The sequence below is a fragment of the Artemia sp. Qi Xiang Cuo genome, chromosome 14 (genome assembly GCF_049724085.1).
Source record: "Artemia sp. Qi Xiang Cuo chromosome 14, ASM4972408v1, whole genome shotgun sequence".
Taxonomy (NCBI): Eukaryota; Metazoa; Arthropoda; class Branchiopoda; order Anostraca; family Artemiidae; genus Artemia; species Artemia sp. Qi Xiang Cuo.
The window spans coordinates 48,679,916-48,702,424 of record NC_142807.1 but is presented as its reverse complement, the minus strand read 5'-3'; the positions used below and the strand labels follow the sequence as shown (position 1 = coordinate 48,702,424).

General features: G+C 34.9%; 1 protein-coding gene across 7 annotated transcripts in view; it reads right to left on the bottom strand.

The window, feature by feature from the left end:
- The window catches only part of dop (microtubule-associated serine/threonine (MAST) protein kinase dop), a 256,822-nt gene that overhangs the window by 37,528 nt on the left and 196,785 nt on the right, over positions 1-22,509 (bottom strand). For all 7 annotated transcript variants that reach the window (XM_089100465.1, XM_089100467.1, XM_089100466.1 and 4 more), the window contains 2 exons: positions 19,782-19,852; positions 1,870-1,975 (listed from right to left, as the gene is read on the bottom strand). In XM_089100465.1, coding sequence (XP_088956591.1) covers positions 1,870-1,975; positions 19,782-19,852 — 177 coding nt within the window. The remainder of the gene's footprint in view (positions 1-1,869; positions 1,976-19,781; positions 19,853-22,509) is intronic.

Here is a 22,509-nt window from a genome sequence, read left to right as displayed (position 1 = left end):
TTCAACGAAAAAAAAAAGAAACTTTAATAAAGAAGAAACTTTTTTTTTTTTTTTTTTTTTAATAAAACCATCTAAAAAAAACGACAACTAACACACAAGAAAAAAAGAACAAAAAACCAAAATAAAAAAATATATTTTTTCTCTTGTGTGTTAATCTTTATTTAGATGATTTTGTTTTAGAAAAAATTGTTTATTTTTCCTTAGTTTTTTTTCCGATGAACAAGGCCCCCGGATGTGAAACCGAAATATTCGGATTTGTTTAATATTTTAAAGTTTTGTTGTTTTGTTTTTTTTTGTTCCACTTCTTTATTTCAATTAAACCCATTTTTTCTCTCTTAATTTTTTTGTAAATGTTCGAAATATTTTCTAACCTCAATAAAGAAATGCGAATTTCAAAATATAATTATGTTAATGAATAAAGCTGAATCACAGCTATTGAACGATAGCAGAACTGTCTGTCTAACGTTGAAACATACCCGTAGTATTGCAAATAACAACATGCAATAAACTTGCTCCGGGAATATAAACCTTAACTAAGAGACAAATTATCATTGAGAGAAAGGGAGGTCATATAGTAGGAGAGATATACTACTACTACTACTAACAATAACTCACTACAGTATCAAGCCAACTGAGGCCAACACAGCTACGCTACGCACGTTTGGCCCTATACGGTTGCCCGACAAGGATGATCTCGGACAATCATCTTTCATAGAGAGCGACAATCCCAAAATTAAAATGAATATAAATATTGCATTGAAGTTAGTATTTCACGTAGTTTTTTCAAAAAGAAAAACTATTATTCATGACATTTTATTTCGTGACCTGACATCATAAGGTTAATTTCTATCGTGCACTTCCTGTTCATTATAAGATCACTATATTGATGTGTTCATTCCAACCTTCACTTGTATTTAAACTGTCTATGTGTTCCGCTTCAAATTTTCCAGCAGGTACGTTTAACTCAATTTGACCGAAAAAAATTACCCACGATTTTTTTTTTTTTTACGACAACACATCATATTATACATCGAATAAATTTTTTACATATTTTTCATGAGATTTTGAACAAACTTAAAAACAAATAAAGTAAGTGTCAATCAACAAATGGTTGAAGTAGAAGAAGGTAAGACTCTTAGACTTAGATTACACAAATTATTCGAGTGTCCCAGACAAAAATCTAAGCAAAGTGAGAGAATATTAAGAGGTTTCGACAGTTCAGAATTCGATAATAGGCTTGCAGATTAATGTTAGTAAAACTAAGCCACAATATTTAAGGACAAAGAAGAGACGTTAGGTAACGAGAAAAAATTGACAAATGCGGATATCTTCTCTTGCCTAGATAGCCTAGCCAGGATAGTGGATATAGTGAAGATGAACAAATATAATAGCCAAGGCGCAGGGTAGTAAGGAGTTTTGGCAGTTTAAAAAGTTCTGAAGAATAGGTAGGTAAGTCTTAGAACTAAGAATAGGACAGTAGAAGCCACAGTAATGGGACCATACAAGTATGGATCTGGAGTTGGGCTCTTTGAAAAGTTAAAGAATGAATCAATGTTTTCAGGAGGAACTGTTTAAGGACAGCTTTATGTTCTCGTTAGAATGACCGTCAATCACGCGACAAGTTATACAGAGAATATGATTCGATCCCATTCCTAAGGACTATACTGAAAGAAAAGTTAAGATGGCAAGTTCATGTTTTACGGATGTATGTTGATAGGTTACCAAAAACTGTACTTATTGGCAATCCATCGGAGGCAAAACGAGAAACAGGACGAACCTCAAACGATATGGGACAAGTCAATACTATAAGATTTAGAGGATGTAGAAGCTTCCTGGAAGGAAGTGAAGATTGAGAGTAAATTTTCTTACCTCAAAATTACTTCCGGTGCAATGTATTCTGGAGTACCAAATACTTGCTTATCTGAGAATTCCCTTGCTTCCCGGTCAACAAATCCTTCGTAAATATTGGTTGCCACTGAAACAAAGAGCAAAATGAAAAAAATAATTAATCTTGGTCAAAATTAAGTGAATCGCTTTTATAAAATATTTTCACTTATGTCTTCTGAATATAAATTCTATCTAGCCATACCCCCTCCCGCTGCTAAAAAAGTTCCTAACAAGTGTCATTTCAGTATGGGTATCTATGGGCTCTTGTTAGATTCACTTCGAAAGGTTAGATATTTTTTTTTTTTTTTTTTTTTTTTTTTTTTTTTTTTGACAAAATCCTCGTTTTCTCCCCTATTGATTTTAGTTTTCATTTATTATATCCTTTCCTCTCTTGGTTTCAAGCGTCATCTATATTGAGTTTGTTGCTTTAAATGTGAAAGAACTTTAATTACTGTGTTAGTAATTCCTAGAATAAAGTGCCTGGTAAATGAGAAGACCAAAGTTTAAGGCTATTTTCGAGCTTGACACGGGTAGGCTGTTGAAAGTATGTCCGAATTAGTCAGTTAGATTTAAAACTAGATCAAATATCTGGGTTTAAATCTAACACCAAACATCGAGAGCATAAAAAGTACATAATCTGGATAGAACGAACACCAAGCATCGAGAGTATAAAAAGTGCATAATCTGGATAGAAATTCAATAGATTTAAAAAGTGCATGTATATGAAAACACTGGACAATTGTCTTCGGACATCTAGAGATTCGAACATTGAACAATTTGAAAATTATATATAAAGAAATACCCATACGTCACTAGGCTATACATGACGTTTTTCATAGGTCATATATAGCCAGTGTGGTTTTAGAATGTATAGATGACGCTGGAGTTTGTAACTACTGCCAGGTACTTACGAAGGGATGTTCACTGATCTGTGTGCCCCTAAGATTTTGTGGGTAAGATTTTTACGATTGTTTCTATATTAAATTGCATGATACAACTTTCTGTACCTAGATACTATCAGAGGCAACGCTGTAGCGTTGCCTATAGTAAAGGCAATACGGCTCCAACGTTTTATTATATTATTTATTATTATTTTTTTTCTCAGAGGCACTTCATACGGAAGGGGTCGTCGTAGAAACTTCAAAGGGGGCTCATTCGATTGGAAAATCGAGAGTTCTAGTGCCCTTTTTAATAGTCAAAAATGTTTGGAGGGCACCTAGCCCCCCCCCCCCACACCCATCATTCCCCCAAACACATACAATCAAAATTTTGAGATAGTCATTTTGTTCAGCGCAGTTTATTTCCAGATAGAAAATATATTTTTGAGGAGGACACTCCCCCACAACCCCCAGGGCAAGAGTTTCAAGTTATGCCCTAGGGGCATATAAGATTTTTATAGAAGGCGCTGTCGTAAAAACTTCAATTAAGGCTCAGTCGATTGGAAATTCAAAAAGATAATGCCCTTTTTTATTGTCACAAATTATTGATGGGTAAACAGCCCGCCCCACGCCCCTCATTCTTTCAAACATATCCCATAAAAATATTGAGAAAGCTATTTTGTTCAACGTAGTTGATTTCCACATAGAAAATATTTTTTTGAATTCAAAAAGCTAGTGACCTTTTTAATAGTCGAAAGTGATTGGAGTGCAACTAGCCCCCCCCCCGCCCATCATTTCCCCAAACACATCCAATCAAAATTTTGAGATAGCCATTTTGTTCAGCGTAGTTGATTTCCAGATAGAAAATACGTTTTTGAGGAGGAAACGCCCCCAGAACCTTGAGGGCAAGGGTTTTAAGTCATTCCCTGGGAGTATATAAGGTTTGTATTGAAGGCGTTGTAGTAGAAACTTCAAAAAGGCTCATTCGATTGGAAATTCAAAGGGATAGTTCCCTTTTTAATAGTCGAAAGTGATTGAAGGGGAACTAGCCTCCCCCCCCCACCACGCCCAACATTCCCCCAAACCCATCCAATCAAAATTTTGAGATAGGCATTTTGTTCAGCGTAGTTGATTTTCACATAGAAAACATGTTTTTGAGGAGGACAATCCCCCAAAACCCTCAGGGCAAGGGTTTTAAGTTATGCCCTGGGGGCATATAAGGTTTTTATAGAAGGCGTTGTCGTAGAAACTTCAAAAAAGGCTCATTCGATTGTAAATTCAAAGGGAAAGTACCCTTTTTAATAGTCGAAAGTGATTTGAGGGCAACTAGCCCCCCCCCCTCCCCACGCCCATCATTCCTACAAACACATCAAATCAAAATTTTGAGATAGCCATTTTGTTCAGCGTAGTTGATTTCCAGATAGAAAATATATTTTGAGGAGGACAATCCCCCACAACCCTCAGGGCAAGGGTTTTAAGTTATTCCCTGGGGGCATATAAGGTTTTTATAGAAGGCGTTGTCGTAGAAACTTCAAAAAAAGGCTCATTCGATTAGAAATTCAAACGGCTAGTGCCCTATTTAATAGTCGAACTTGATGCTATTTGGGCCAAACGAACGAACAGAAATTAAAATTAACTATCTTACAAACGTAAAGATAACCGGTGCAAACATAAATAAGTGAATAAATCTTATATAGCTTCAATATTTTTTTTATTACTTTCCCCCTAGAGCTGCTTTATATGCAAGGGTTAAAAATAACATTTTGTTAAAAATAGTTGATAGGTTAAGAAACTCTGGCGTCGACAAAACCCCCCAGGGCCCGGGGGCAGGAAGGGATTCTCGTGTAAACTTTAGAGATGGCTCATTTGGTTGAAAATTGGAAGTTCTAATCCAGCCCTTAAGATTCAAAATTGATCAAAGGGCAAATTCCCCCCCACACGCCCTTTTTCCCCACCCCTTCCTTTGAACTAATTCTGTTTATACCTGAAGGTCCAATGAGAGTTAAAATGTTTTGGTATTAATACACAACTATTAGGCATCTGCTCTCCTCCCTAACAAGGAAAGAAACAGAGAGTGTAAGGCAGTGGCGGATCCAGGGGAGGAGACACTCCCCCACAACCCTCAAGGCAAGCTTTGTAAGTTATACCCTGGTGGCATATAAGATTTTTAGAGAAAGCGGTGTCGTATATGTTTCAAAATGGTCTTATCCACATTGAAATTCTAATGGATTCTGCCAATTGAATCTGTCAAGCGTTATTGGAGGACTATTAGCCCACCACTCACTTCCACCATTTATCAAAATATATTTACTCACACTTATGAGATAGTCATTTTATTAAACGTAGTTTTAAGTTTTGGAAATTAGGTCTTTGAGGATGACAATTCCCACACATCCCTCATGATAAGGGTTGTAATTTAAGGGTTCTCTGAATCCTTTCCATTATTTTTTGGGGAAGGGATGTTAGAATAATCTTTAGAGAGGGCTCATTTGACTGAAAATTAAAAGTTTCTGTTCACTTTTTAGGAGTAAAAAGATACTGGAGGGTCACTCGCCCCCCCCCCCCTCCAAGCCCTAAATGCATCGGACTAAAATTTTGAGATAGACATTTTGTTAAAATAGCTCAAAGTTCTGATAACAAAAAACTCCGGTGTCAACATAGCCCATCAGGTCCCGGGGGTAGGCGTTTTAAGTTATGCCCTGGGGCATAACTTATTAAGAGGGGTTTATAACTTATGGAAAGGGGTTTTTGTATGGGAAGAACACATAGGAAGTCTATTATAATTATCCAATCATAAGGTTAAAATACATACTCTGTGATAGATGCAAAATTGCTTTGGCACACAAAATCCTATTAAGGTCAATTCCAAACAGTCATGATCTCTTTGTGTCAGCAAGTGAAATGGTCCAAACCACCTTATTGGAGCTATTTTTTCAACCCATTCATTCTTGTCAATCGCAGTCCACAAGTTATGCAAGCTGTCTATTGTTCATACATAAGGTTGATATCAAAGAGGTAATCATATAGACTTTGAGAAAAGCCTTATTCGATGTAAATTAAAAGTTCTAGATCTGTATTTTAAAGTCAAGAATAATCGGACAGTAAGTACCCCCCCCCCCCCATGCCATAAAAAGTTGAAAATTTTTTCTATCAAAAAGTAACAAAAATTAATTAGAAAAAAATTCACTCAAACTTATTTTTTAAAATAAAAGTAAATGAAATTTTGAAATTAACATCAGTATATAAAAATACCTTTTAAAATTCAAACTCAAAACGACCAGAAATTATTATTAAAGAATAAAAAAAACTCAAAACGAACAGAAATAAAATAAAAAATCATAGCTAAAAACATACAACAAGTCATAATATAAATGAATAAATAGATCTTAAAGCGAGTAATGCTTTGATTGAATATGTAAATCAAGCTTAAAACGAAAACAAATAGATTGCTATTAACGTATAAATTAAACTTATAACGAACAGAAATTTAATAAACAATCAATACGAACAAACAAACAATATATATATTAATGTAAATGAATAAATAAATCTTAAAACGAGTGAAACTTAAAAAAAATATGCAAATCAAGTTTGAATCGAATAAAAATAACTACAAACAAGAGTTTGGGTATCACCTCACTCCAGAAGCCTAAAACCTACTGCGTCATTGACGCTTTACTGAAAACGAATTATATTACAAATGTTCTCTTTTGTACTTAATATTGAAAATAAATATTAAAATTACAGTAAAATTTTGAACTGATGAGCTTTTAGCAATTAATATCATTATGCATCAAATATTCAGTTTAATTTATTAGTTCTTTTTAAGATTGGTCAAGACAAATATAGTTTCACTACAAGCAAAATTTGGATACTACCCCCTTCTTTAACTGTAAAAACCTAAAGCCTTCTGTGTCATTGGTGCTTCACTGAAAACGAATTACTCGTATATTACAAGTTTATTATTTTCCAGTTCTTACGCATTGAGAATGAAAATAAAAATTACAGTGAAAAAAAAAGCTTGAACTGATGGATCTTTCAACAAATAATATCATTACATATCTAATATTCAATTTTATTTTGTTTATACTCTCCAGGACTGTTGGAGGCTCATGTAGTTTTGCCATTTTTTTTTAACTCTGCCATTTTTTCTAACTAATCGTGTTAGTTTGTCATGAAAAAATTCCATGACTTCTAGGCATTTCTATTTGAGTGGCAAACTGCACCTCAAACTTTTTGGAACATGCATTTCCTTGCATGAAACACCAAAATATAATAAAATGTCAAGTTTCGGAGTGTTCCACCACTCGCAAGCAAGTGCCATTGGTGTTTTTGAATCCGCATGGTCAATTTAGGGGGTGGAGGGTAGGCTAATTCTCGTAGCAGCCCCATTCCGTCGTGGTATGATTCGCATTTTCAACACCTGGCGTCCGGACTATCGTATAATCTACCAAGCATACAACTACCCCAAATCAGTATCAATAAATAAATGAAATCCAAAACGAACAAAAATTGAAATAAATATTAGTGTCAAACTCAAAACGAGCATAAATTAATATGAGTAGGATTCAAAACCCCTATGCTTTCTAAAAGCCAGAATATAATTTGTACTTTACTAAAAAAAAATCAAATGTGTTTACTGAAAAAAAATGTGCATTTTCAATTTAATATACATATGCTGATATTTATTCCCTAAATTCTTAATTAATTTTTGATTTCTTAAAGTTACAAAAGTGAAAACATTTCAAAGAATTGTTTTCAGTAAAGTGCCAATGACGCAGTAGGTTTTAGGCTTCTGCAGTGAGGCCATACCCAAACTCTTGTTTATAGTTATTTTCGTTCAATTCAAACTTGATTTGCATGTTCTTTTTAAGTTTTACTCGTTTTAAGATTTATTTATTCATTTACATTAATTTATATTGTATGATTTTTCGCATTGATTGTTTATTTAATTTCTGTTCGTTTTAAGTTTCATTTATTCTTTAATAGCAAATTATTCGTTTTTGTTTTAAGCTAGGTTTTCATATTCAATTCAAGCATTATTCATTCTAATATCTATTCACTTATTCATATTGTTATTTATTGAATGTTTTTGCTATGATTTTTTATTTAATTTCTGGTCGTGTTAGGTTTGAATTTTAAAAATTATTTGTATCTCCTGAGCTTAATTTTAAAATGTCCTTTACTTTTCTTTGAATAACTTATTTTTCGGAAAGTATTTTAAAATTAATTTTGAGGTAATAGCGAATGTGAATCTAACGCATGCTAATGACTTCTAATAGACAAGGGGACTTCAACTTTTGTATTGTAAAGGGGAAGGGTTTAAAATACTTTGTCTCGATCCACCTAAACGTTTTTGCACTATTTGCGGTTAAGTAGCAAGGAAAAATGAACGACACTATATAATGATATATAGGTACTAGACATCACCAAGATATTAGACATTATTACCATAGACCCCTAGTGCTATTTTCCCACCGACTAATTACTTTATGAAAATTATTACGCACCCACCTCTTTGGAATGCTTATCACTAGCAATTTAATAAAGTATTTCCCATCAGAAACCGTCATGCTTAACGACTACTGAATCCTCATAAATTATTCATTCATACTTTTTTTTTTTTTTCTACTTTTCATGTTCTTAAAAAAAAATAACATAGAAGGTTAGAATTTAAAATTAGATTAGATCTAAAATTAGATTAATTATAAACTAGATTAAAATATCAATATAATATTATTACAAAACAACAAGAAATATGAATTACTGCTTTTGACGCATAAAAGACTTATGCAATTTGACCCAATGTTGGTACCAGATCAGCAAACCTGTAATCGATTTGATACAATCAAAGGAGAAACTTCAAGGTTGAGTCCTCCCCAATTGGCAAAAAAAGCCCTATTCATGAATCGAAAAAAAACTATCATGCTTAATAAAACATTGTTAAAAAAAACTGTATATTTATTTATGAGAAAACCGTAGGCCTACTCTTTATCAAACAAAAATGCTTAGCGTAGCCGTAACGGTGACTTTAAGGGAAGGGGCGATCTGGAAGTTACACGTACCTCCATTGCTCCAAATTATTCTTACAAAATTGTTTTATTTTTTTATAATTATTCAATGCATCTCGACTGTTATTCGAACATTTACTCTTATTTCTGACCTCAACTGTAGCGAAATTGAACACATAGTACAGTAATTTCACTATTCTCGTGTTTTTCGGGCTTACCCAAATTACCCGGAAGGAAGTTGGGTTTTCCAGAATTTCCAAGAAAAAAACAACTATACAAAAATTAAAAATTTGTATTTCATTTTAAGCTTCGCATATTTACGAACCTAAGTTTTTGTTTCGATTGATATAAAAACTTTCTTGCGCCAAAAAATTTGTCCATGTTGCAAAAATTCAAAACCATGATGATCATTCTAACTAGAGACAAGACTAAAGATAGATCGGACAAAGGACAACAGTTAAGAAATAATATATATTAATCATCAACTGAAAGGCTGGACATTTTAAGAAGAAGAAAATCCTAAATGCAAAGTTTTTGTATAAACACCTCAACTGGAAACCTTACGAAGAACATTAGAAACAAAAGTGTCACTGGGATTGCTGAAAACTCAGGCTGTGGAGTCGGTTATAAGTTATAACCGACTTCGACTTCAACTTCGACTCCAGACATTTTCAATATACCAACTCCGACTCCAACTCCATCACCAAAAAGTTAATAAGACTCCGAATCTGACTCCACAGCCATCGAGAAACCACCAAGTTTGCAAAACAATTTTGCGACTGAAAGTGCTAGGCTAGCAATACTAAATTTGTACAGAATATAAATATTATTCAAAAAAATAATAAGGATTTGATGACCAAAGAATATAGAAAAGACCATAAGAAGCTGATTGGAAGCAAAAAGAAAAACATTTTTATTGCTAGCTCAAGGCCAACAGTTCCAAAAGCATTCACAAACAAGAAAAGTATGGGGTATTTTAAGAGGACATAACCCCGAAAGAACATTAGCAAAGACCAAGGCCGTACCCAGGATTTTTCTTTCGGAGGGGGTTTAACTCAAAGATTTTTTCGGGGGGGGGGGCGGTTACACAAAAAAAACTCAAAAAACGCATACAAAATTTATTTATATCCATTTTTGTTACGTTTTTACGAGTCAAACAAACATTTCGGGGGGGGGGGGGGTTCAATCCACCCTAATCCCCCCTCTGGGTACGGCCATGGCAAGGCCAAGCCATTCCATCTCTAACATCCTGGGAATTATATTGTCAAGGTCAAATTAGTGAAAATAAATTGAATCTTTGGAAATTTCCCATATAATTAACGAAGAAACTTCAAGGTTTCCTTTCTAATAGGAAAATTACGCTTCACGTGGTCTACTTGAAAAAGGGGAAATTGAAAAATCAATCACGGTTGAATAGGGAGGCTCAGCTCTAATCCTAGACGGAATTCCTGTGAGATTTTTCAAGCATGTGAAGATACAAATCCTTCGGCAATCCGAAGTTTATTCAGAAATATAATTGCAGCTAATGCTTGGCCTTTAAGGAGACTAATTATTTTCCATTCTTCAAGAAAGATGATCAAAACTGGGTTAAAATTCTCATCATTAAGTTTAACTAATTACTTGAGTTTAATTAATCACATCTTTCTGAACAGATTTTAGATAAAATTTTTAAGAAGAAAATAAATAAGGAAGAGGCGGAATTTTTGGGAAATTATTCAATAACAGAGACATTGTTCAATATCAGATAGCGTTTTGGTTTAAAATACATTTATGCAGATATATTGTGAAGGCAAAGGTACACTTTTACCTCTCTACTGGACAGTGGTAAAACTTTAAATTGACTGGACCATTTACTTTTGAAGTACCAAGGACATCAAAATAAACACACCAGGGGTCGTACAGTCAGATACATCCAAAATTAGGGACTTAGGGACCTTCCTAAGACCGAAATAGGGACCAATTAGGGACCAGATTGGGACGGTATTTCAGTAACCAGGTTAGCAAACCAAAGAACAGTACCCGTCGTGACCTTCCGGTTAACATGAAAGAAACCATAAGTCTTCACAATCCTTGAAAGCTCATGGAAAAAGCTAAACACCGCTATACAGACTAACTTGTTTAGTCAAGCAACTGATAAAGACTACCATGTCGCTGCTGTCCTAACAGTCTACTGTACTGCATTCTTTTTACCATAGCAGCTGCTCCAGCATTCCCATTCTTTTTGCCATAGCAGCTTCTCGAGCAGTCCAATAGGGACCCAAGTGTTTAAGCTACTGAAAAACCTGGGTTTGCTGTTACCTGTATGGGATACAGAAACAGAATATAATTTGGGCTATATAATTTGGGCTATATATTTGCACATAAAAGGGGGGGTAAAGTATTTGGACAGTTTGAAATCAGGAAACGATTCTTTCTAGGTATATGGCCACTAAAAACTACAGAAGAATAGCGAGGTATCTGGAAATTTTGTTAACTAAAAAAAAAAAAAAAAATTAAAAAAATCCCAGTATAAAGTAAATGTAATGTTTCATTTCAGTTTTTTTTCCAAGTGTTAAGTGTTTTTTTAGTTAAACACCTGGAACCTAAACATTATGCCTTTACTAGCATAAGAAGAAAGGTCAGTAATTCAATGATGTGTTTCTGTTTGTTTTTTTTTTTGTGTAATAAATAATTGAGACAAAAACTTTGGAAAGTAGTGAAAAAACTATGTCAAGTTAAGTGAAAGTGATAGTTACTAGGGGTGGATTGTCACCAGTGATAAATCACTAGGGGTGGTAACCCTGAACTGAAGGGAATTTTTAGGGAACCAATTTTTTTCGAGAAGACAGATATTGGGGAAATCCCCAAAAATTCGGGGATTAGTCAAAGCACTGGTATTTTCAGAAAAAATCTGCCAACAAATTTTATTAGGCCAAGAAAACTTCCAAGTAGCATTGCTACTACGCTACCCCACATTTTGCATGCCCCCCCCCCCCCGCAGTGTGCAAATATATAGCCCAAATTTTATAAGTTCAATGCATTCTATCACCCATCACTAGTCTTTATATGCTGTGAAACCGGTTTAGTGAGATCCTAAGCGTATTTCTTGAGTGTGTTTCGTTTAATTAGCAAGTACCATTAAAACTCACTATTCAGCCTGGGCAATGTCAGCAACGGAAGCTATTTACCACCTACCCTACAAAACGTCCTCACCGATGTAATGCCTTGGATGCAACTATCTGTCTATCTATGCAACAACAATACTAAATAACTGAAAGTAGATGCCGCAACAAAACCCCCTGCTACGCATTATAACTCCTAGATGGTGGGGTGAGATACACGAACTCTATGGCACTGGCTAAAGGCGTCTTTGGTGAAGGCAATGAAGGACTACATTAAAAAGAAGAAAAGAAAAAAAAAGAGGAACAAAATAGGGATTATAGGGACTTTTTTTAGGGACCATTTTAAAGACTTTCGAAACTTTAGGGACTTAGGGACCACAGTACGACCCCTGACACACACACCCTTGGCCCAATATTAAGTCCATAAATGCATGAAAACCACGAATTTTAACGATTTTTCTTCTGGTAGTTTCAAAATTATGAACTTTGGCAGAATCACATTTTGTCAGTGTTGCCTCGCTGAATCGCAACAATAAATAAGCAAAACTAGTTAGTAAAGTTTGACAACGCTTTTCGTCAGTAAAATTCAAACATGAAGCAAAATATAAATTGCTTATTGTTTTTTTTTAATCATATTTTCTTTCTGTTCTCCTTTTTCTAAGCTATGGCTTATGTGGCTTTAGCTATGGCTTTAGTGTTCGAGTTTACCACATCATATCCAATAAGCCAAATAAAAATATTACAGAAACGCTTTTTCCTCAACAGTCAACAATTACAATCCCTCGTTGCTTTTAACACAAAAGAAAATGTTGGATACTATGATGATCAAGTTGCTAGGATATCAAATGAAATTGGGACTTTCAATTAAACAGATGAAAGAAACAAATATAATAATAATTCAAAGAGCAACTCCCTTTCTCACGACATTTCTATTCTCTTCAAAATGCATATAAGGAGAAACATGAGCGACTTTCATGGTTTCAGGATGATTAATTGAGTTTGAGTTTCAACATTGTTATTAATGCCCTTGTGTGCATATATATACTTTGTACTGACAGACATATCTCCAGTTCTCTAAAAAAAAGATTATTAAGCGTACGGGGCGCAGCCAGGTGTGTATTTTCAATAAGGACAGGTGTTTGACAGCTCACTGTCTGCGGCAAGATCTATCAACAGCCAGGGCATAGGACAGTCGAGAACGAGCCCAAGGAACGGATCTCTTCGTCACCCCTCACGCTGTAGTTTTTTTGGAGAGCTAATCTAATGATTTAAATCTCCCCATAAAAAAAATAGCACTGGGCTCCAGAAAAACTTGGGATTTTTTTTGCGTTACCTGTGATTTTTTTTTTTTTTCGGAAAGACATTTTTCCACTATGAAGGCAAATAACACTCAATTAACTCTGAATTTTTTTGGCATCGAAATGGATATAGTCTGCGAAAAAAAAAAAATGGCAATAGATTTTTTAATTTTTCCAGGAACCAATTTGCGTAACTCCAAACTTAAGTATATTTAGACTATCAAAACTACTATAGACAACCCATCACAGCACCAAACCACGAGAGGCTAATCACACGCTTTTCCCCATTCTATTCTGTTCACATCTTCACTTTTTACTCCCTTCCATGAAGTTCCTACTTCCTTTAAATATTTGCTTGACCTCTTTCCATGTTCCAACCCCCAGTCGTGGACTTCCTGCTTTTAGTTTAACCCCAGTTGGATTGCCAAAAAGCAAGATTTGTGGCAGTCTATTACCAAATGTAATCTAGCCCTCTTAACCTTTCTTTCATTATAGCCGTAGACTGTGGGACCGAACGACATTTTTAGTACAGCTTACTGTTAGATATACAATCGTTCAATCGAGTATCTGAGCATCGCTTAGGAATTACATAGCGTGTCTGCATAAACTTTTCTAAGCAGCCACGATTTAGAGCCTTACTTGTCTACTGTCAATACCACTACTTCTAAGATCCCAATCTTAGTTCTAAGACTTACCTTTTTTTCCTTTTTTTTTTACAGCGGAAACACGCCTTAAGACTTATCTATTCTACTGTTTACAGCTCACTCATTTGATATTTTACACTCAGTCAATTTTCTCTTTACCTAACATCACATCTCTATATTAATTTATTTTAAGCAACTTATTGTTCCAAACATTATTTTTCAAGCGAACTCTCGTACCCTGAAGTCTCAAGAACTCCAAAAATCCCTTCATCTCGATAATAGTTTTATCTACGTTATTCAAATCAAATCTGCTGCATAATTGAAGTTTAGGAAATATTTACCTGCCCCCATATTTAAAACCATGTTCCCCCAAATCCTTGGCTACGTTCCTTAGAACAAAATAGGCCAAATTAATCAACATAAACTAGAATAAGACACAAACAGGCTTATCACCTCATTCCATGCCGAATCTTGAAATCACTGTGCTATCGTGGTTAAAAAACATACACGTGGTTATGATACATACAACAACTATAATTATACATACAACACTATGCACTAGAATTGGAAAAATATTAAACTATACTAAAGATCATAGAACCTTAACGGTAAATGTTGTTTGAAATTTAGCAAAACTTTTTCTTTGGCCTTTTAATCCAGCATTCAGCATAGCTTATTGCAATGGATTGCAATTGCCTTCATCACTTGCCAAAAAGCAAGATTTGTCGCAGTCTATTATCCAAATGCAATCTAGTTATCTCTGGGAAAGAAAATGGTTTTCAATGGCTGTAATTGACAAAAATTAATTTCAATCGGTAACAATTGGCTGTATTGAAGGCGGGGTAAGTCTTGTTTTGGACTTGCGCTTTAACATTATGCTAGATGTTTTTGACCTTCTTAAGGTTAAATACGTGCAATAAGAAGAGTTGACAACTATATATATATATATATATATATATATATATATATATATATATATATATATATATATATATATATATATATATATATATATATATATATATATATATATATATATATATATATATGTCGGAATACAGAATGCATTCTTTACTGTTTTTTTTTTTATCTTTATAAGCGTATTTAAAAGTTATGTACTAGCGGACTATAGAGTACATCAGACAACAAAGGATCAACAGTTCGTGGTAACGATCTATAAGTAAGGAGCGACTCGGCTCAATAGTAACAGAAATTAAAAACGGATTTTCAATACCAATGGTTACATCAAAAGATTTGGCTTTTTATACTGATTCCAAATATATAAGATTCATTAAGTTTAGTCTTACCCATCAAAAGCTATGAGCTTTAGAAAATTTGTGAAAATTTGATTTTCACAAAATAGGGGAAACAAACCCAAAAAGTCAAAGATTCTCGTATCATCAGATTCAACGTATCAGAGAACCCTACTATAGAGGTTTCAATCTCTCATCTGCAAAAACGTGAATTTTGTTTGCCAGAAAAAGATCAAGGATGTGTTCTTATTTGTTTTTGTTTTTTTTTCAATTGTGATCGTATTGAACCCAATGGTCCTTGAATATCGGGAGAGGGTTCATTCGAACGGATATTAAAAGTTCTGGTGCATCTTTATGTGACCAAAAAGACTGAAGGGCAGCTAGCCCCTCCAGACCCCTTTTCCTCAAAGTCGTCCGATATAAATTTTGAGATGGCCATTTTGTTCAGCATAGTTGAAAGATCAAATAACTACGTCTTTGAGAATAACATGACAATCCACAGCCCTTGAGTAAGGGATGTAAGTTATGAGATTTGCCCATTGTTTACGTATAGCATTTGTAATTGAGAAGTATATAGATCGACAATCTATTCATTTGAGGAGTTATAAACAAAAGGTCAATCAAAGTTTCAAACAGTTCGTGGTAACGAACTGTAAGTAAGGTGCGACACGGCTCAATAGTAACCGAAACTATAAAAGACGGGATTCTGATATCAATAGATACATCAAAAGAATGACATTTTTATACTGATTCCAAATACACAACATTTGTTAAGTTTACTCTTGCCCATCAAAAGCTATGAGCCTTAGAAAATTGGCTGATTTTCACAAAATGGGGGAAACAAACCCAAAAGGGCAAAGATTCTTAATGAAAATCACATCATCAGATTCAGCGTATCATATAACCCTACCGTAGAGCTTTCAAGGCAAAAATGTGGAGGTTTTTTTTTTTTTTTTTTTTTTTTTGCCAGAAAAAAAAACAATTATGCCTATTTTTTTATTTTTAAATGGTGATCACATCAAACCAGTGGTTCTAGAATATCTGGAGAGGACTCATTCAAACGTAAATTAAAAGTTCTAATGCCAACTTTAAATGACCAAAAAGATTAGAGGGCAACTAGCCCCTCCAGCCCCCTTTCCCCCAAAGTCTTCTGATCTAAATTTAGAGATGACCATTTTGTTCAGCATAGTTGAAAGGTCCAGTAACTACGGCTTGAAGGATAATATGACAATCCACAGCCCCGGAGAAAGGGCTGTAAGTTATGAGATTTGCCCATTGTTTACGTATAGCATTTGTAATTGAGAAGTATACAAATATTTTTAGGGGGGGGGGTGCATTTTATACTGGGGGGAGGGGACTTTCCATGGGAAAGATGTTCCCAGAGGAGGGAAATTTCCGGAGGGGGAGGAAAACTTTCCAGAATTCCTATTCGAAATTCTTTTTATTTTTCTTACTTTCTCTTTGCCAACTCAATTTTAAATGTGGAGATGTTAAGGGGGAACTGTTCGGGGAAATTTTTGGAACTTTTGAATAATTTTTCCTTGGGGGTGGGGGATTTTCCATTGAGAAATTATCCGTGGGGAAATTTTACGCAGGAGAAATTTTCCATGGGAGAATTTTCTACAGGAGCAACTTTTCACTGGCCAGGAAGGATTTTTCGGTATGATTTGAAAAACAATCAGAAATTAAAATCTTTTTCAAGCGAAAGTATGCAAAGGAGAATTTTTCTGGCGGAATCGCCCGCAAGAAATTTTCCAAGGGGAATTCAGCAAGGATGGAATTATCAAAGGGGGATAATTTATGCGGGAGGAACTTTCCGTGGAGGAATTTTCCGTGGGGGAAGGGAATGTTACATGGAGGGGGGGGGCAGATTTCCCGACATTATTTAAAGAACGATAAAAAATAAAACAAAAAAATAGGTTTTTTCAATGGAAAGTAAGGACCGACGTTAAAAGATGTAAACGAACAGAAACTATTCCGTATATGAGGCCCCCCCCCTCAATATATGGCTCTTTACACAAAAGTGAGACCTTCTGTCCTAATTCTTTAAGAACAACTTCCGAAATACAAGGGTCGCTTAATTAGAATAAGAATTTTTTTTAAAATTACTAAAAACTATAGCGCAACGAGCGGGGTATTGAGGAGGGGGCAACACTCCTCATAAACGGAATAATTTCTGTCCATTTTGATTTTAATGTTGCTCCTTACTTTTAGTTGAAAAAAAACTTTTTTTTCCTTTAATGATATACAAGTACCGTAAATCTTAACTGAACCAAGTAACAAATGTTTCTTGTCTTGTTAACAATCAAGCCTAAATACTTCATAACCCTAAAATACAGGATTGGCCAAATAACTGATATAGCACCCAACAATGAATTTTGTCCTAAACATAGCCAAAATACTTGTCACATTTTTTGGCCAAAAGTAATAACATTAATCTTTGGGAGAATTTTCACTCGTTTATTATCCTAATGTTTACCGATCGTCTATCGCGAATTGCAAATTACGTCAAGTGGCAAACAAGAGACAATTAGTCCATAGTTTATCTATTGCATAAATTTATTTGTTATATATCCTTTAACAATCAGATATCTCACGTATCTAAAAACAAGATAGACAGATAGCATATAGGCACATAGACAGATATCTCTTTTCAATACATTACAATTATTAAGTTATACTATTCAATACCTCGTCCTTGTCTATATACTACATAGTTGTAGGCACCAAACCCAAGGCCGTATCCAGGGGGGGTTCCCCGGTTTGAACCCCCCCCCCCCCCGAAATTTTTGACCGAGTCGAAAATTAGTAAAACCTAGGTAAAAAACAGTAAAATTAGTCAAAAACTGAGTCAAAAATTAGTAACCCCCCCCCCGAAAAAAATCCTGGATCCGCCCTTGACCAAACCTACAACACCTGCAATTATACAATAATTTTAGACGCCCAAAAATACCATTCTAACCGATCTCCATGCGTCTTTTTACTTATTGGCAGAACATAAATTATATAATCAACGAATTTTTTATATATAAACAATATCCTTACATCCATTACCTATAGAAGAATAACAATAGTCAACCATGTACAATCTGCCAAAATTAAATGTAAATCATCACAGGGTTCTCAATTTAATTTTATCAGCATTTGAAGCCGAGGAATATAATTTCTTTTCTATCTGGACTCTATTAAGGTAACGTAATAGTACCTTAATAAGGTTTAATGTTGTTCCCTGTATAATTTTTGGTTTATAATTTTCTGCAATTCTATGGAGTATGGTTTTTTTGTTTCAACCTAATGCACTAAGTTTGCTACGTTCAGTAGCTAAGAACCAAGTCTATCCAGCTAAAGAATTTCAATTTTAAAATTCACTTTGTATTTTTCTTTAGACTGAAAAATACGTTGAAAACTGTCTGAAAATCGTTGAAGAAAGTAAATCTTCCTATTTTCTAAGCGAGTTTCAATCATTTCCTTATAAAAAGTTAAAGTAATATCATAACTCTGACTCAGTAAATGGATAATTATGGAACTAATGAATCTAATCACGTAAGCATTTTGTTTTTCCTATGTATATTACAGCTGCAGGCTGTTAGCAAAACCACATGTTCCCCGTATGTCATAAGCCTTAAAGGACTATATTCACAGGTCTAATAACTTTCAACCACTTACAAACTGTCGGTCGAATAATGAGCCTCAACTGTCAACAGGTCAATAAGTGTCACCTCTTTCAATGTCTTGCCCAATATTCATTTACAAACATATTTTGTTTTCGCGAAAACAGCCATCGGATGAAAGGAAATATAAAAAAAAGTTCTGTATGCTATTCAGGGGCGGATCCAGGATTTTTTTAGGGGGGGGGTAAAATAGGTTGATCCAAAAAAAAATTTTAGAGGGGGGCACAAAATAGGTTAATCCGATTAACTTGCGTTAGGAGCAAGTTTAATTAGCACAAACTTGAGTTGATTAAGTAAATTACACTACTTTGGACTACGCTAGGGGGAGGGGGCGCGCGCTCGCCGCACCCCCCTGGATCCGCCACTGATGCTGTTACTTATGAATACAAAATGCAATCAAACACGGAAATTCGACTTTTCAGTACGAAGTGTATTCTAAATTCGTGTACATTTTTTGAAGAAGTATTTTCCTACCCCACAGCGCATGATTTGAAATTTCATCTTCTTCCCTTCACGTTGTAGGTTAACTTTGCTGAAGAACAACAATTTGTAATTTGGCTCATTGATTCAAAACATACAGAAGGTTCAAAAACGAAGCATTGATGACTTGGATGTTAATGTGCCAAGATACAGCCATCTACTTAATGGTTAATGTGCCATTCGTTTGTTTCTAAATCTTGACAAATTCAAAACACTCAGGGGGTTATATTTAGTTTCATTTCATAAATATTACATCTCTTCAATCTTAATATGTTATTGTAAAAGTTGGATATAACGTTAGAAGTTAGATATTATTATAAAGTTAGAAATATTATAATGATAAGACGAAATAAGATGAAAAACAAAAACAAGAGGGGAAAACGAAGAAAATAATACGCAGTATTTCCTCATAATTGAGAAGGGGACCCCAGATCTAAATGGTAGCCTACTTGAAAAGCTATAATAAATAGCAATGCAGCAACTATACAACAATTATAGAAATGAAAACAACTGTGCCCAGTAATAGCTACACGGGTTACAAAAAATAAATAGACTTACTTGACATAAGACCCATTTTACTTAGCCCAAAATCTGTTAATTTGATATGGCCAAGGGCGGTGACAAGTAGACTAAAAACAAGAGAGAAATCATTAGTGTCAGTTAACGAACACGAACAATCTCAGAAAAATTAGAGAGAAGTAAATCACAAAACAAACAACATTTACATACATTTATTTACTTTTATTTTCATCATCGAATACTCCTTCTTTCTTGGAAATACGAGTTCTTTTTAATTTTAAAAATGTGACTTTGGCGAATGACATGACATGTCGTTTCTGCAACTTGATAATAATAATAACAATAATCTGTATTTTAAAGCCAATTAAAGCCATATACCAAAAGACAAATACTAAAGAAAAATTACACTTCATTTGACATCCTTCCCATCAATACAAAATTTCCTACTGCCACAATATAACGGGGAGTCCTAGACATCATTAACTCACAAAGCAGCCTATCTTCCCCCTCCTGGATAATTAATCCCCTTAAATGAGAGAGTTGCTTAAACCGGAGGAGGAAATGGCCCAACCCATAATCAGTTTCCCCACATCTGAAGCAACTACACCCTGCCTCTGGACCTTCCCTCTTTTTCCTTGCAACCTTAGTATAAATTGGAGGAAAATTTGCTCAAATCTGAATCAAAATTCTCAGATATTTAATGGGCAATCCCAGCTTGAAATAAAACTCCTGACCAAAATTCTCTTTTACTTCTCTATACAAAGTAAGACTCGGAGATTTGGCCACAGCTGCTTGCCATAGTTGCACTTCTTGGTCTTCAAGTCTTGCACTAAATTCCTTGAAGAACTTTTCATGATCCTCTGGCCCTTTTCCCTTCTCCCACGAACTTGAAAATCCATTCTCATCTAATATCCTTTTGATTTGTGCTGTCCATGATGTTTTGCTACACTGAAGGAGAAATTAATCTTCTATATCATTTCAGGAACAGCTTGATGTGACGACTACAGCTAAGTTCTGACAATGGTCAGATTCCACTGGGGCAGTCGAATTCAACACCGGCAGCTGGATATCACGTCTGCCAACGGTCAGTTATCTATGAAAAGGCATTTTATCCTCTATCTGGCACAGGTATTCCCTAATATGTTCTCTGCCAGTGATCAGGCAGAGAGATCAAATAGTCGTAACCACAGCACTGGTAATCTTCAAAAAACGATTTATTTGTAGGTAAGGAAAGATATATATTTAACAAAGGGTTTTGTTGGGAAAGGAATTGCCACAAGGAATGACCTCCCAACTTAGTGATACCAAGAAATGCATCACTAATCGCCTTCAGGAGGAGTTACAATGATTTGACACAAGAATTTCTGAGACGAGCAGCTTGTCACAGCAACTAGTAGACACGAATCTTGCCATAGAAAATGCAGTTAAATATATTAGTGAAGTAGAAGTTATAATTTTTAACTCCATTAATCTGATTACTTCAGGCATTGTGAAGGCAACACTTTGAACCAAACTTTTCTTTCTTGGAGATTTTAATGAATATTCACAGCCTTCGACGACACTTTAATATTTGCAGCCTAATATTTGCAAGCCCTCTATTTCATTTCAAGCCGTATCTCCTCCTTTCCTATATTACTGGGGCGCACTGACACAGTTTCTCGTAACGAATGGAAACAAAACTTTTAGGACAATGAAATCCCTTTAAAGATGGTATTGATCTTCTCAAATGTTCATTCCAAAGCTGATTTTATAATAGCTAAACACAACTCCTAGAAAAACAAGCTTTATTACCCCTAAATTATGCAGATTAGAGAAAAAAAGGAAAACAAAGGAAAAGACAGTTCATGAGCTATCGAACAAGAAAAACTTAGCTAAAATTAATATTCCTCAATTTAATTACTTTTCCCCAAATAGTACTCCAAAATGAGCTTACACAATTACGGCAAAACAGGTCTTAAGCAGAGTATCAAGAGACCACAATTTGTTTTTGCAGAATGTAGATTTTCGCTGAGTCAAAGTTGTATACTGATATGACCAGGAAATGGTTTAAAGTTTATCATTGCCCGAAGAAACGCGTTCATTAAGGTACATCCATCTACTCTGCCTTGCACCAAGTACCCCCGCAACGATCATCAACCCAAAATGGATTTCAGTTCATCGGGAAACGACTAGCAACCTTCTTGAGGGAGGCCACGCACCTGATGGGCAGATATAACAAATTAGCCTTAGCCGTCATATAACCCAAATAAGGCCTCATCCCTAGCCCTGGACAGTGTCACTAGAAAAGACTGACGGTACTGTTAACTACTTCCCTCCACGCTGGCGATCCTGCTGAGCAAGAGAGTCAAGTAGGTAAAAAAGTGATAGAATTATAAACCCAAGCAAGGATAGTAAGCAGGATCGAAGAAATGCGAGACCAAATAAAGGACCAAAACCGGAAAAGAAACAAAAAAGTCGTAGTCCTAAAAAATATGGCCAAACTCTAGCAGAGTGACCACCATTTGTCATAGGATAGGGAAACAGCCATATACAGAAACTATCAGCTATTACGTGGAATGTAGAATGTACAGGGTCTAAATAGTAAAGGAGATGTGTGTTTAAATAGTTCATTTTTGGATTCACAAATAACTTGCTTAGTTGAAACATGGTTATTGCCAGTAGAGGAAATATCAGTTTTTGGTTATGTTGTTTTTCGTGTAGATAGAATGACATCAAGGAATTCCAGGACTATGGAGGAATAATAGTGCTAGTTAAGCAACAGGAATTT